The following is a 16,365-nucleotide window of genomic DNA, read 5'->3' on the forward strand; positions in this document are numbered from 1 at the left end:
AGTATGGTGTATACAGGAGTATAGCGCATACGAGGTACAGTGTACAGGGGAGTATAGTGTATACAGGGTACATTGTATAGGGGAATGCAGTGTATATGTGAGTACAGTGTATAGGGGAGTACAGTGTATTGGGGAGTATAGTGTATATGTGAGTACAATGTATTGGGTACAGTATATATGTGAGTACAGTGTATAGGGGTACAGTGTAAAGGGGGTACAGTGAATATGTGAGTACAGTGTATAGGGGAGTACAGTGTATTTTTTTTATTCGTTCATGGGATGTAGGCGTCGCTGGCAAGGCCAGCATTTATTGCCCATCCCTAATTGCCCTTGAGAAGGTGGTGGTGAGCCGCCTTCTTGAACCACTGCAGTCCGTGTGGTGAAGGTTCTCCCACAGTGCTGTTAGGAAGGGAGTTCCAAGATTTTGACCCAGTGATGATGAAGGAACGGCGATATGTTTCCAAGTCGGGATGGTGTGTGACTTGGAGGGGAACGTGCAGGTGGTGTTGTTCCCATGTGCCTGCTGCTCTTGTCCTTCTAGGTGTTTGAGGTCGTGGGTTTGGGAGGTGCTGTCGAAGAAGCCTTGGCGAGTTGCTGCAGTGCATCCTGTGGATGGTACACACTGCAGCCACAGTGCGCCGGTGGTGAAGGGAGTGAATGTTTAGGGTGATGGATGGGGTGCCAATCAAGTGGGCTGCTTTGTCCTGGATGGTGTCGAGCTTCTTGAGTGTTGTTGGAGCTGCACTCATCCAGGCAAGTGGAGAGTATTCCATCACACTCCTGACTTGTGCCTTGTAGATGGTGGAAAGGCTTTGGGGAGTCAGGAGGTGAGTCACTCGCCGCAGAATACCCAGCCTCTGACCTGCTCTTGTAGCCACAGTATTTATATGGCTGGTCCAGTTAAGTTTCTAGTCAATGGTGACCCCCAGGATGTTGATGGTGGGGGATTCGGCGATGGTAATGCTGTTGAATGTCAAGGGGAGGTGGTTAGACTCTCTCTTGTTGGAGATGGTCATTGCCTGGCACTTGTCTGGCACGAATGTTACTCGCCACTGATGAGCCCAAGCCTGGATGTTGTCCAGGTCTTGCTGCATGCGGGCTCGGACATATACAGTGTATATGTGAGTACTGTGTATATGGGATACAATTGTATATGGGAGTATAGTGTATATGTGAGTACAGTGTATGGGGTACAGTGCATATGTGAGTACAGCATATAGGGGTATAGTGTATGGGAGTACAGTGTATATGTGAGTACCGTGTATAGGGGAGTACAGTGTATATGTGAGTATAGTGTATAGGGGTACAGTGTATATGTGAGTACAGTGTATAGGGGAGTACAGTGTATCGAGGGTACAGTGTATATATGAGTACAATGTATATGTGAGTATGGTGTATATGTGAGTACCGTGTATAGGGGAGTACAGTGTATATGTGAGTATAGTGTATAGGGGTACAGTGTATATGTGAGTACAGTGTATGAGTACAGTGTATATGTGAGTACAGTGTATATGTGAGTACGGTGTATACGGGAGTACCGTGTATACGGGAGTACAGTGTATGGGTACGGTGTATACGGGAGTACCGTGTATGAGTACGGTGTATATGGGAGTTCAAGGTGTCTCGGTTCCGCGGTGGACGGGAGTGCAGTGCGTGCCCGGGCGGTGCGGGTGCGGGGGCGGGGGTGCGGAGCGGGCAGAGGGCGGCAGGTGGCGCTGACGGGCCGCTCGGGCGGGCAGTGTGCGGGAGAGTGGCGGCGGCTCGGGCTCTGACGCTGCGGCGGCGGCGGCGGCCGGGCGGAGCCGCCAGTGATAAAGAGCGCGGGTTCGGTGCCTGGCTCCTCTCACTCAGCCCTCCGCCTTCGCCTTCGCCGCGCCTTCAGTTTCCGCCTTTGGTGGGTGGGTGGGTGGGGTTTTTTTTTATTTCTCCCCCGGGGGGAAAAAAAATAAAATAAAATAAAATAAATTACACGTTGGGAATAAAATGGCTGACTCGGAGGGCAGCGACGGCGGCAGCGGCAGCGGCCAGAACATCAACCGGTTCGCCCGTAAGGGCGCCCTGCGGCAGAAGAACGTGCATGAGGTGAAGGACCACAAGTTCACCGCCCGCTTCTTCAAACAGCCCACCTTCTGCAGCCACTGCACCGACTTCATCTGGTGAGTGAGTGAGTGAGTGAGAGTCTGCAACCCCAGCAAACTCCTGTCCCAAAACACTCCCCACAGCACAAAGGGACACTCGGAACTGCTCAAAACTTTTCCCAAACTCTCTGCAAACTTTTTGTAAACATTTGTCTCGTCGCCTCCTGATTTTGTTTTTTGTTTTGTTTTTTTCCACCTCAGCCTTGTCCTGTGTGTGTGTGTGTGTGTGTGTTTTTTTTTAATGTTTCCTGATCCTTCTGTTATTTTGTTTCTTTTCCCAGCGCTTGTCCTGTTTTATTTTTGCTGCTTTTGACATTTTACTACGTTAAAAGCGCTACGTAAATGAAAATTGTTGTTTTCCTGCTCCTTTGTCGCTGTTTTAGTTTCCCTGATTCTTGTGCTGTTTTGTTTCTTTCCATAATCCTTGCCCTTTTCCTAATCCTTGTTCTGTTTGGTTTTTTTTTGTGTTTCTCGAACCCTTGACCTGTTTCTTTTTCCTAATGCTTTGTCACTTTTTTTTTCGCAGGGGATTTGGGAAACAAGGATTCCAGTGTCAAGGTATGTGGACGCTCCGTGTCTGCAGATTGTGCTGAGTTGAATGAAAGCAGGAGAATAATCTGCAACCGTCTGCCTTTAGTTTCCAGCAGTGTGGGCTGGCAGCGAATGGTAACCAGGGCGAAAGTGAATTGGTGTGACTTGTAACAAAAAAAAGTGAAAGCTTTTGTGTGTGTGTGTGGGACATGGCCGGGAGCTCGCCCCGTGTCCGGGATTGCTCATTTACTTTCAGTTTTAACATGATGCTGATTTTTTTTCTTCCTCCTTTGCTTCAATCGTTGCATTGAGGTTCTGCGAGAATGAGGAAGTCGTGGTGTGATGTTTTTCATACACAAATCTTTACTTCTAATTGTTGTGGTTTTTAATGTTAGTTGGGCTCTGATAACTGTGGTTCGGTTCGGTCCGGTCCAGCCCAAGCACCGGTTTTATTTAATAGTTATTTTTGCTCCTCATTCTGTGAGGTTGGTTTTTCACTCGTGCAGTGTTAGGTTTTTGTTCAGTGTTTGTGTTAATGTGTCCTTTCCCGCTCTCTCGCCACTGTGATTTATTATAATGTCCTGTCTCTCCGCTGTGGTGAGGTCTGTAAACCCAATTTCACTGGGTCACACTTTTTTTTTAAAATAAAAATTTATAAGCAAGCTACAGATTAATTCAAATAAGTGTGAGGTGTTTTGGAAAGGGAGGATGAAATGGGACACTCTGAATTGCATTAGTTCCGCAGGGCCCTCTAAGAAACTTTCAGTTTTAGAAAACAACGAGCGATTAAGGGATTGTCACAAACTCATTTTTTTGGACACTGCGCATATCTGTTGGATCCCTTTTTAAAATCAACCAAGTTCCCACTTCTCTGTTGTGGCTGCTGAAGTCAAACTGTTCCTTCTCTCTCTTCCTCTTCCCCCCCCCTCAGTCTCCCACCGAACAATCTAGATTACAGCCTTTGATTCTCTTGCTAATTCTGAGTACGAGAAATCGAAAACTTCTCATTGCTTCAGGTTAGACACTGTGATTTTTGAAATGTTGTACTGCCCCTCCATGTGTTTGCCATTTCCGATCTTGCGTATGAGCATCTTCCTACAGTGAAAAGAGAAACAGCTTTCTTTGCTTTTTAAAAAAATTCTAAAAAAAAATTTGCATTCATATACACCCTAAGGAGTCGCTGAATTGAATGGATGGGTTGTTTTGGTTGGGAGACTACTCTGCCTCGTGCTTTCTTAAATGTACAATCGATTCTGGTATCTCCTTTCCTTCATAGACTCGCTGTGCAGTGAGGGAGCTCTGAAGCTTGCCCTTCAGTTCACTCTCGGCTACAGATCTTCCTACAGATTTCAGGAATGCATTTCCAAGCCAAAAAAAAACACACCTCGAGCTTCATTCCAGTAACGTGTGTTCCTGGCAGACTTGTAGCCCACTTCTCAACTGTTGTTACTGTACAAATAACGCTCTTTTATTTGAGTGTATGTATTTATTTTCAGTTTGCGGTTTGCCCTTGACATTCGCTTCCTACCCGGGTTCTGTGCAGCTTTGTGACAAGATGTAACGTGTGTTTTAATTGTCATTCTGAAAATTGAGGTTTTTGCTTAAAATGCAAGGTGGTGGAAATTTACTGAGATTGCTCCTCCAGCGGGAGTGTATACTTTGTTTCCCTTTAACCTGATCATTTTTTAAAAAAAAGTTTATTTTTCTCTCTCCCTTGCTGTCTCTAAGTTGCCAGTCAGTTCTGTGCTAATGGGGCACAGTTTACCCACAGTGCTCAGAGAGACTGAAACTGTCCCACAATGATCAAAGAGCCCTTTCACTTTTGCTGAGCACTGCGGATAAACTCCCGCCTCAGCAACAATAACTTGAATTTATATAGCGCCTTCTAATGTAGTGTTTTTTTAAAAAAAAGTAGTGAAACTTCACGGGAGTGATTATCAAACAAAATTTGCCAGCAATCGGACAGTGTGCCCAGAGTGTGAGTGAGACCCTGATCAGTGTCCTGCCCCTCTGCACTCACTCTAACACACTGGGGCTGATCACTGCCGTGGGCACAGTGACCGTGTGCTGCTTTTTTAAAAAAAAAAGCAAAGTAGGAAACACAAATGCCGAAAATTAAAAGGGGTGGTGAGAGACTCTGGAAAGATACAGCAGGTCTGCCAGCTTTGGAAAAGGAGGAAGACAGGCTTGTGTTTTATATTGGAGACCCTGTCCTCTCGCTGACGAGCCTCTTGGTTTATTTCCTGTATCAATAGATCCTTATTATTAAGACACAGAATGAGGGCGGAATCTTGGGTGTTTTGTTTCTGTCTTCACGGGTGGGGGGAGAGGGGCGGGGATGAATGTTTGGGCTGTCTACTCTTTTTTGTTTTTGGGAGGGGGAATGAGCTGGGGGCGTCACATGGACACGGTACAGGTGGAGTGCTTTGATTGAGCTCCGGGATGTGTTCACATCGCACTGAACGAGATAAAGCTGCCACTTTCTGCACAGATTCTTCAGCTGTGATTTGAGGAGAGAATCGAAGCGTCTTTTGCTTCCTTATCGCTTAGAGTTGGGTGCTGACTCTCTGATCTAATTACTGTTAAACCCAGCCCATACTACTTGCTTGCGTTTCTGATTCGCAGAGCTGTGGGTGCAACGGTAAAAATTTTGGTGCCTACAGTTTTTTTTACATATAAAATCACCAGCGGCTCTCGCCATGGCTCAGTGGGTGAATGAACTGCTCGGTGTGGGGTAGCTCCAAGTGGCCAGCTTGGATCCCTGCTCTGTGCTGGGTTAGCTGACCCTGGACTGAACTATCTTCTGTGGAAACACGTTTTTGTGGGCTTCGGTTGAGGACAAAATTGGGCTTTCCTGCGATGCCATCCACAGTCGAATAGTCGGATGATGCTCAACGCTGGATTTTCTGATTTGGTGTTATTTTAATGCTGGTGGCAACCCGTTTAACCTAAATGGGTACTGCTGACGTTGGAATAACGGTCTGAAAATTCAGGCTTTCCCTGTCTCTCTTCAGTGAAGAATGTGAGCTCCCAAAGGGCAGGTGGCAGGCCTGGGCCTGTACTCCAGTATGGATCCTTGCCCACAAGGCAGGTGGTATGGGTCTCTACTCCAGCAGTGGAAGGAGTTTTTAAAATTCATTCATGGGATGTGGGCGTCGCTGGCCCATCCCAAATTGCCCTTGAGAAGATGGGAGTGAGCCGCCTTCTTGAACCGCGGCAGTCCATGTAGTGAAGGTTCTCCCACAGTGCTGTTAGGTAGGGAGTTCCAGGATTTTGACCCAGCGACGATGAAGGAACGGCGATATTTCCAAGTCGGGATGGTGTGTGACTTGGAGGGGAACGTGCAGGTGGTGTTGTTCCCATGTGCCTGCTGCCCTTGTCCTTCTAGGTGGTGGAGGTCGCGGGTTTGGGAGGTGCTGTCGAGGAAGCCTTGGCGAGTTGCTGCAGTGCATCCTGTGGATGGTACACACTGCAGCCACAGTGCACTGGTGGTGAAGGGAGTGAATGTTTAGGGTGGTGGATGGGATGCCAATCAAGCGGGCTGCTTTGTCCTGGATGGTGTTGAGCTTCTTGTGTTGTTGGAGCTGCACTCATCCAGGCAAGTGGAGAGTATTCAATCACACTCCTGACTTGTGCCTTGTAAATGGTGGAAAGGCTTTGGGGAGTCAGGAGGTGAGTCACTCGCTGCAGAATACCCAGCCTCTGACCTGCTCTTGTAGCCAAAGTATTTATGTGACTGGTCCAGTTAAGTTTCCGGTCAATGGTGACCCCCAGGATGTTGATGGTGGGGAATTTGGTGATGGTAATGCCAAGGGGTATCTGAATGAATCCCTAGACTGAGCTCGAAATTGTTCTTCAAACTCTGCTTTTGAGATGGTGTGACTTTTAACATGACTGTTTGTTTATTTTTAATGGAGTGTGTTAATTGTGGCTCAGTACTCCTTGGGGAAGTGGGGGTGGTAAGGGATGGGAGAGAGGTACATGGTCCCAGCTTTGTCAGCTGGATGTGGTTATTCAAGGATTCATAAAGGCCATCAGACCTGTCCCAGTGCGATCTTGGACCCCACTGACTAGCTCCCTAACTGCACAATCTCCCGAGAGATTCAACAGCAAAGCAAAAAGCTGCAGCCAGTTGAGGATAGAAACTCTGGGGGAATTCTTCTGACTCCCGTAGGCAGTTAAATAAACAGTCTGAGAGACCACAGTAACCTCTAAATCCTTTATAATCCCAGCTAACTGGCAATTTGTCCTCCATTGCTGGAATTGCTTTCAATCAGCAACTTGTCAAGTTCCCTTTTAAAAGTTTGTTGTGAATCCACACCCATCCACTTTCAGTACTCTGTTCCACAGGCCATGACTCTGCAAAAAAACACTTCCTGGCATCTAAACAATTGATCCAACTGGACTCTGTCCAGTCACTTTATTTTTGTAGATTACGGACGTGTGCCCTGTAAACTGATGTTTCTCTAAAATAAATAACCCTAACTCAGGAGCCAATTCTGATAACCTGGTGCCCTTGGCTGGGGTCAGCCCTGGCTCAGTGGGTCGCATTCTCGCCTCTGAGTCAGTAGGTTGTGGGCTTAAGTCCCACTTCAGAGACCTGAGCACATAATCTTCCACTCCCAATGCAATACTGAGGGAGTGCTGCACTGACAGAGGTGCCGTTCTTCGGATGAGACGTTAAACCGAGGCTCCACCTGCCCTTTCGGATGGATGTAAAAAAAAAAAATCCCATGGCGCTATTCAAAGAAGAACGGGGGAGTTTTCCCGGTGTCCTGGCCAATATTTATCCCTCAACCAGCACCTTAAAAACAGATGATCTGGTCATTTATTTCATTGCTGTTTCTGGGACCTTGCTGTGCGCAAACTGGCTGCTGTGTTTCCTACATTACAACAGTGACTACACTTCAAAAGTACTTCAGTGGCTGTAAAGTGCCTTGGGATGTCCTCAGGTCACGAAAGGCGCTATATAAATGCAAGCTCTTTCTTCGCGGACTGGGTTTCATTCTGGTTGTCCTCCAATCTTCTGCAGACCTTTGATACGCTTAACTATATGCCGGGATTAAGACTGCTCACACTACTCCACACATTGGCGTACCAAACCCTTATCTAGACTAAGTGTGGTGGACGGTCTTTGTTTGAAACACCTCTCTGTTTCACCGAACCTGCGGATAGCTGTCAGCAGTTGGAAGGGATGCGTAAAGCAGTTTTTTTTTTTTTCCCCCCACGGGGAAGAATGTTTAACCTAAAGCTGCACCAAAGCAGCTTGCACCTTTTTTAAAAGTCTGCTTTAAATTAGTGTTCTGCTGAATGATAAAATTACATCAATTAAAAAATGTTCTTTTGTAATCAGCAGTCACTTAGATGTGAAATTTTCTGAAGCTGTTGTCAACATCCACATTTGTAAGAGCAGTGTTTCTATAATCTGTGTTTAACATTCCTTCTCTCCATCCTTGTCACACGCCATGTCTGTTAATATTCTGGGTAAATGTTCCCTAATGGTCTTATCCTTGTTCCCTCGGGTACCTTGTGATTTTTATCTTTTAATAAATAAATAAAAGCTTTACTTCATGGGTTTTAACTAACCTCCCCCTCCCCCACCCTTTGCTTCTTTCTTCCCCCCCCCCCCCCCCCCCCAATCTATTATTTAGTTTGCGTTGAATCTTCTTCCCTGGACTCCAAGTTATTTGGTCAATAATTTTGCTACCCTTTGCCAATGTATCAACAGTAACTGTGTATTAATAAGTAATTCATTTGGATACGCAGCACTTCAGAATGTCCTGAGGCCATTCAATCCTTCAAATCTCAGGCTCTCGCTCCCTCCTCGCTTACCCCTCTCCCATAGCCCAGCAAATTTCTCCTTTTCTAGTACATATCCGATTCCCTTTTGAAAGTTACTGCTTCCAGCACCCTTTCGGAGAGTGCATTCCAGATCGTAACAACTCGCTGCGTCACTGCCGGGTGTCTCCGGTGTTGATTGTGCTTCAGTAGAAGCTGCTGGGCTCAAATGTTTCATGTTTTCCGGCCCACGGCACTTGGGGATGGTGCAGACGGTGGCGATCTCTGTGTAAACTTGGCCAGAGTCACTCATGGCCGACGGTTAGGAAGATCCAACTTTATATTTTTTTTTTAAGTTGCTATCGGCCTTTAGACGTTGCCTTCGGACTTGACCATTCCAATGCTCTTCCGGCCGGCCTCCCATCTTCCAAACCTCAGCTCATCCAAAACTCTGCTGCCTGAATCCTAACTCCCACCAAGTCCCGTTCTCCCATCACCCCTTTGTTCACTGACCTACATTGGCTCCCGGTCTGGCGACACCTCGATTTTAAAAAAAAATACTCATCCTTATGTCCAAATCCCTCCATGGCCTCTCCCCTCATCTCTGTGACCTCCTACAACCCTCAGATCTCTGCGCTCCTCCAATTCTGGCCTCGTGTATCCCCGATTTTCCTTCGCCCCACCATTGGCGGCCGTGCCTTCAGCCTTTTAGGCCCCGAGCGCTGGAAATCCCCCCCCCCCAAAACCTTTCTACCTCTCCTTTTTTTAAGATCCTCCTTAAAACCTACCTCTTTGACCAAGCTTTTGGTCACCTGTCCTAATATCTTTGTGGCTTGGTGTCAGATTTTTGTCTGATTACACTCCTATGGAGCACCTTGGGACATTTTACTACACTAAAGGCGCGATATAAATGCTTGTTTTTGAAGTTTACTTTTGGAGATACCACTGACTGTGCTCGACCTGTGTGTGCGAGGAGCCAGAGGCATCAGTGCAGCAATGTAACAGTAGCTGGAGGGAGGGTAACCTGTTCGTACGTAAGAATACCGTGGCACTCCGAGGAGTCCTCCTGCACAGAGCACGTGCACTTCAGTGCGAGTGAGATTGTGTTGGAAAGTGGTTACCAGCAGGGCGAGATCAGCGTTTCCCAACCTCCTTCCCTCCTCCCACACTGCGCAGGTCCTGATGTTCCCCAACTCATCGCTCAAGTGGCCATTCTTCACTCGTGAGACTGGATGGTGAATATTTATTTGGGGTTGGGGGGGGGGAGGGCAGGTTACGACCACGTCTGGTCCCGTTCGCGCTCGTGCTTTCTCACTTGCGCTGCAGTGGGAATCGTGACCCCGGGACATGGGTCAATATTACCCCATCGACCAGCTGTCATCAGTCAACGCGGCAGAGTGGGGCTGGGAGCTGGGACCTCTCTCTGGTACGACAGTGCCACACCACCCCTGAACTGTTGTGGAGTCCTTCTATCCTGTTCTTGTTCTGTCTCCTGTGTAATTCCTAGTATATTCTGGGGGAACCCATTGGCTGTGAATATGACTGAACAAGTAGTAATAGTTCACTTACTGTTAAACCGTAGTGTTTTACATTCCCAGTTTGACCCGCATGCTCTCTCCTTTTCAGCAGCAGTTGCTACACAGGCTGAGTATTTCAGTTACTTGACTGTTGGGATTCAGCAGATGTTGGCTGTCAATTTAAAAAGAGCTGAGATTGCTTGCAGTGATAAATGGCGTGATCGTGGGGATTGCATGTCTTCCTAGCATTCGTCTTATAGCTTTGTAATAAAGTTTGTGAAGACTGATGACGCACATTGTCAGCTCGCTCGTACAACCCCCAGCTCCAGCAATGGTGGATTTCTCAGTTGGAGAAGGACTGTTGGTGCTGGTGCCTGCATCTTGTCTTATTCCTGCTCTATGCTGACCCCATGTTTCATATTCCCACCATCCCGATGGGTGAAACCATAGCCAAAGGGGGAGCAAAGAGAATAAAGGGATTTCCCCTCCAAATATTTTTGAAGTGGGCTATCTTTCCTCCCCCCCCCCCCCCCCCCCCCCCCCCAATACAAAGCAACATATTGCCCTGCTGTCCTTTCTCTCCACCCCAATTCTTTACATGTTCTCATTTGTTCCTCTCCCTCCCAAATAAGTAACTCTTGGTTAGGGCATTATTGGTATGTGGGTTTTTAGCTACATGGTGCCAATGCATAATGGAGGTTAGTGAATGTTGTTGAGGCTCTGGTGGTTACTGTTACTCTTGAGATGGAGCTAAGTTTGCAGTTGTTTTAGCAGATGGTAGGTTAGCTGTTACTAAGGATATCTTTTTTTAAAAAAAGAGACCGAAACTGCACGCACTATTCCAGATGTGGTCTGACCGAGGCCAGAGATAATTTTAGAGTAGCATTTCTCGACTTCGATGTTGCATTACAGACAGATCTTTTGTGGCAACACACTATATCTGGACAGCTGCCTAAATTCCAAAATTGGGTTTCCAACTGCAGCACAGAATTATTAATTTGCCAACTGCTGTGTTTGAAATTGGGTTGGTGATCAGAGTTCCACTGTGAGATGGTGCCAGTATTTTAGTGGATTCCCTGTGGGCAATGCCTGGCATCTATTTGGAGCCTCCCCATGGCTGGTAATTGGCTGCTCCCCACATGGAGGGTCACTTGGCACAAAGCCCCAGGTCATTCAGTTTGAATCCAACCCAGACTGACTGGATGAAGTCTACCCTGGCTATAGTGTTCAATGGGAGATGAGTTTAGACAGTCTGGTTTCTCAGAAGGGTGGGGCCCACAGCCCAGAACTATCCCTGATTTGGAACTGCTGGATTATGAAGCCATTGAATAGCTGGGGTGGGAGGAGTTTGGGGTTGATCCACTATTGGGGCAGAATAGAAGGGCATTGCGTGCAGCCTGCTGTGCTTAACCTGACCCAGGAGTGCTTGATGGTGGTTGATTGTGATAGACCAAGCTGATGCAGGGAGGATGTTTCCCCTGGCTGTGGGGGTGGGGGGGTCCAGAACAAGGGATCAGTCTCAGGATACGGGGTAGGACATTTAGGACTGAGATGAGGCGAAATTTCTTCACTCAGAGGGTGGTGAACCTGTGGAATTCTCTACCACAGAAGGCTGTGGAGGCCAAGTCACTGAATATATTTAAGGAGGAGCTAGTAGATTTCTAGACACATGGCATCAAGGGGTATGGGGAAAGTGCGGGAATATGGTATTGGGATAGAGGATGAGCCATGATCGTATTGAAGGGCCGAATGGCCTACTCCTGCTCCAATTTTCTATGTTTCTACCAAACTCATCTAAGATTTGCTTGATGTGCTTCTGAATCTAATAATCCTGGATCATATTGACCCAATAGGAACTCGCCTAGTCTCTATTTGAACCCATCTCATAGTTTCTTGTTTTGCCCTCCCCTCTGCTGCATTTCTATTCTACATATTTATCACCCTTTTTTTTACAGAAATATTTTGCCTGGATGTGCTATTTTCCTTTGTCCTCAATTTGAAAATATGACCCCTTGGAGTCCAAAACTAGAGGTTGTAAATATAAAATAGTTGGTAATAAATCCAATAGGGAATCCAGGAGAAACTTCTTTACCCAGAGAGTGGTGAGAATGTGGAACTCACTACCACAAGGAGTGGTTGAGGTGAATAGCACAGATGTGTTTAAGGGGAAGCTGGATAAGACATGAGGGAGAAAGGAATAGAAGGCTATGCTGATGGGGTGAGATGAAGTAGGGAGGGAGGAGGCTTGTGTGGAGCATAAACACCGGCATGGACCTGTTGGGCCGAATGGCCTGTTTCTGTGTTGTAAGTTCGATGCAATTCTCTCACATCAGATGCGTCATAATCTTGAGAGAAAAATCCCGTAGTAGCCGACCGCTCTCCACAGCTCTGTCCACTCTGTTCTGGTTTAATTCAGTGACCTCCCTTCCATAAACTCATAACTATTTAACCTCCAGAGATCAGAACTACACACACTGCTCTGGGTACGGTCTGGCTGAGGCAGATATAATTTTAGAATGAACTCTCTTTAATCTGTTACATCCCTGGTTATACAACCAGGCATTCTGTTCATTTTATTAACTGCCTGTGAACGTTGTACTGCCAGTTTTAGCAAACTGTCTCCCCCCAAACCTCAGCCGTTTTCCTGTTTGATACCTTGACTATTTCCATTTAGTACAGTGCTTCCCTCTGTCTAATCTCACTTCCCCATATTAAATTGCATCTGGCCACAGCCTAAATTTTTGCTTTTTAAATTTTGTGCATGTTGATAATCACCATTTGAGGCCGATTTGGTAACATCTGTAAATGCCTTGCACTTGATTCCATCGTGCAAATCTTTTTTTAATGGAAATTATAAACAATATCCCAATACCAGCTCTTGGCACATCACTGACAACCAGATGCCTCCCTGTGCACCACAGCTCACTGCTACTGTCCACCATCTTCTGATTCAATCCCATCCACTGCTGACTATCTCACGGGCCAGGGGCTTGGTGTTGAGACCACTTGTGATCGGAGTGTGCGCGGGGGGAAGGGAGAGAGAGAAGTGGTGTGTGATGGAGCAGTGTACCTTGATGACATTTGTGTTTGGGGTTTTCTTTCCGTTTATCTATATATAAATTTTTGAAATTGTAAACTGATCTGAAATCCCTTTTTACCGTAACTGCAGCACTGGGGGAAATGTTTGTTTGATGGAGAAATATTCTGGACTTTTGCTTGTAGCTTCTGGGAATTGGGTAATATTTACACAAGACACCTTCTCAGAAGATTGAATTGGTGGGATTGAGTCTGTGATGGTGGTATTTTGTACACATCTGTGGAAGGAGTGGGCTGAAGGGGCCCAGGCTTTTCCAGGCTTTCTGACCTTGTAACCATTGTGAAGGCTTACTAGCCTCACCAGAACACTCTGCTGATTCAACTTCCCATCTGTATTGCATTCCATTTTGTTGACCTCTTTGTCCTATTCTCTTTGAGCTGTGAGGCCTGGGACTGCTCTGCAATTACTCAATGGGAAGTGTGCATCGTTGGTTTTGTGGTTGAACTGCTGCAACCGGCTTTTTTGTTTCGCTCTATTTTTGTTTTTGCATTTTTTGTTTGTTTCCTCAGTCAAGAAAAGGCCCACCCTAATTTTGGGCAGGTTGAACTTCTAATGTTTGAGGTTGGGATTTTATCATGGGAGCACTCTGCAGGGCTAAAGGGTAAATAATGGCTGAGTTAGCCTGGACCACTATTGTGCACCCTCCAAAGCAAGTTGTCTGCCCAACCTGAATTAATGCCCAAGTCAGATGCCATCTTAATCCGCAAGAATCCAGTTTGGAAATGTTGACATCTCCACACTGGATTACAGTCTTCAATCCTTGGGTATTATTTAATAACAATACGTTACATACCCTTGAACATCCAATTCACTCTCAATGGGCTGGCGTGCTTATTTTGTTCTAGATTAAGAACGTTACAATAACTTAAACTGGAACAGGGCCCTCAGCACAACCCGATTCCTTCATGCTACATCCTCTTCTTGTGGTTTGACCTCTCTGACCTCCAATTCCTCATCCTTTCCTGTTGAAGTCATGTAAAGCTCCAATCTCCGATCATTTAATTTGAAAAATGAAAATGGAGTATCTTTTTGTTATATTTTCCAGTGTGTCAGTTTGGCTCAGTTGGTCAATTCACTTGAGTCAGGGTGTTCAAACCCCACCCTGGCACTGGAGGAAATAATCCAGGTTAACACTCCATTGTGATGCAGATTTGTTGCTGGTGTCTCCCTTTGAATGCAATGTTAAACTGAGCCCCCATCTTCCTGTTCCAATGGTTCAGATGGAAGGCAGAAGTCCTGTGACACTATTGGAAGGTTTTTTTGTGTCCTGGTCACCATTTCTCCAACCACCAGAACCACCCCAAAAAAAGCATGAACTCATCACCTGCCTCATTCGCTGTTGGATGTTGTGGACATGTACACCTGTGTTCACGGAACTGCCCAAAGTCATTAATTTTCATACAAAGGTTACAGCACAGAAGGAGGCCTTTCGGCCTGTCGAGCCCTTGCCAGCTCTCTGCAAGAGCAATCCAGTTTGTCCCATTTCCCCCACCCTTTCCCCGTAGCCCTGCAATTTTTTTCCCTTCAAGTACTTATCCAGTTCCCTTTTGAAGGCCATGATTGAATCTGCCTCCACCTCTCCCTCAGGCTGTGAATTCCAGATCATAACCACTCACTTTTATAAAAAAAAAAAGTTTTTACTCCTGTTGCCTTTGGTCCTTTTGCCAATCACCTTAAACCTGTGTCCTCTGGTTCTTGACCTTTCCACCAATGGGAACAGTTTCTCTCTATCTACTGTCTGTCTAGACCCTCCATGATTTTGAACACCTCTATCAAATCTCCTTTCAACCTTCTCTGCTCTAAAGAGAACAATCCCAGCTTCTCCAATCTATCCATGTAATTGAAGTCCCTCATTCCTGGAATCATTCTAGTAAATCTCTTCTGCACCCTCTCAAGGCCTTCACATCCTTCCTAAAGTGCGGTGCCCAGGATTGGATACAATACTGCAGTTGTGGCCGAGCCAGTGTTTTATAAAGGTTCATCATAACTTCCTTATTTTTGTACACTCTGCCTCTGCTTATAAAGCCTAGGATCCTGTATACTTTTTTAATTGCTTTGTTAACCTGTCCTGCCACCTTCAATGATTTGTGCACATATACCCCCAGATCTCTCTGTTCCTGCACCCCCTTTAAAATTGTACCCTCTAGTTTATACTTCTCTTTAAAGGCCGCCCATTGTTCGATTGCAATTTTGCCTGCTAATCTTTGATTCCAATTTACTCTGGCCAGATCCATTCTCAACCCACTGAAATTGACCCTCCTCCAATTAAGTATTTTTATTCTAGATTGCTTCTTGTCCTTTTCCATTGCTAATCTAAACCTTATACACTGATCGCTGTTCCATAAATGTTCCCCCACTGACACTTGCTCTGCTTGACCCACCTCATTCCCCAGATCCAGCAATGCCTCCTTCCTCGTTGAGCTGGAAAAGTACTGATCAAGAAAGTTCTCCTGAGCACACTTCAGAAATTCTTCCTCCTCTCTGCCCCATACACTTACTATCCCAGTCTATATTAGGATGGTTGAAGTCCCCCATGATCACTACTCTATGGTTCTTGCACCTCTCTGTAATTTCCCTGCAAATTTGCTCCTCTATATCCTTCCCACTAGTTGGTGGCCTATAGAATAGCCTCAGTAGTGTAATGGCACCTCTATTGTTTCTTAACTCCAACCAAATAGATTCTGTCCATGACCCCTCCAGGACATCCTTTCTCTGCAACACTGCAATATTCTCCTTAATCAATACTGCCACCCCCCTCCTTTCTTTCCTTCCCTATCTTTCCTGAATGCCTTGTATCCTGGAATATTTAGCACTCAATCCTGCCCTTTTTTGAGCCAGGTCTCTGTTATTGCCACATCATTTTCCCATGTGGTTATTTGCACATGCAGCTCACCAACCTTATTTACCACGCTTCATGGGTTTATACATATGCACTGTAAACCTAACTTAGACCTTAGTCTGACCCCATTTAATACTGTACTATTTCTTACTCTCGTGCTATCTGTCTCTCCCAATCTTTTGTGGACCTTATTTTTCCTTTCCAATGCTGTACCCTGGTGCCCATTCCCTTGCCAAGTTAGTTTAAACCCTCCCCCACAGCACGAGTGAACCTCCCCGTGAGGACATTGGTCCCGGCTCTGTTGAGGTGCATAGGGACATAGGCAATAGGAGTAGGCCACATGGCCCCTCGAGCCTGCCCTGCCACTCAATCAGATCATGGATCACCTTCAACCACATCTCCACTTTCCTGCCCGATCCCCATATCCCTTGATTCCACTAGAGTCCAAAAATCTATATCTCGGCT

General features: G+C 46.2%; 1 protein-coding gene across 2 annotated transcripts in view; it reads left to right on the forward strand.

Moving 5' to 3' along the window:
• Positions 1-1,937: 1,937 nt before the first annotated feature.
• The window catches only part of prkcab (protein kinase C, alpha, b), a 350,330-nt gene continuing 335,902 nt past the window's right edge, over positions 1,938-16,365 (forward strand). For both annotated transcript variants that reach the window (XM_068003889.1, XM_068003891.1), the window contains exons 1-2: positions 1,938-2,156; positions 2,665-2,696. In XM_068003889.1, coding sequence (XP_067859990.1) covers positions 1,984-2,156; positions 2,665-2,696 — 205 coding nt within the window. In that variant the 5' untranslated portion in view covers positions 1,938-1,983. The remainder of the gene's footprint in view (positions 2,157-2,664; positions 2,697-16,365) is intronic.

The sequence above is a fragment of the Heptranchias perlo genome, chromosome 23 (genome assembly GCF_035084215.1).
Source record: "Heptranchias perlo isolate sHepPer1 chromosome 23, sHepPer1.hap1, whole genome shotgun sequence".
NCBI classification, from domain to species: Eukaryota; Metazoa; Chordata; class Chondrichthyes; order Hexanchiformes; family Hexanchidae; genus Heptranchias; species Heptranchias perlo.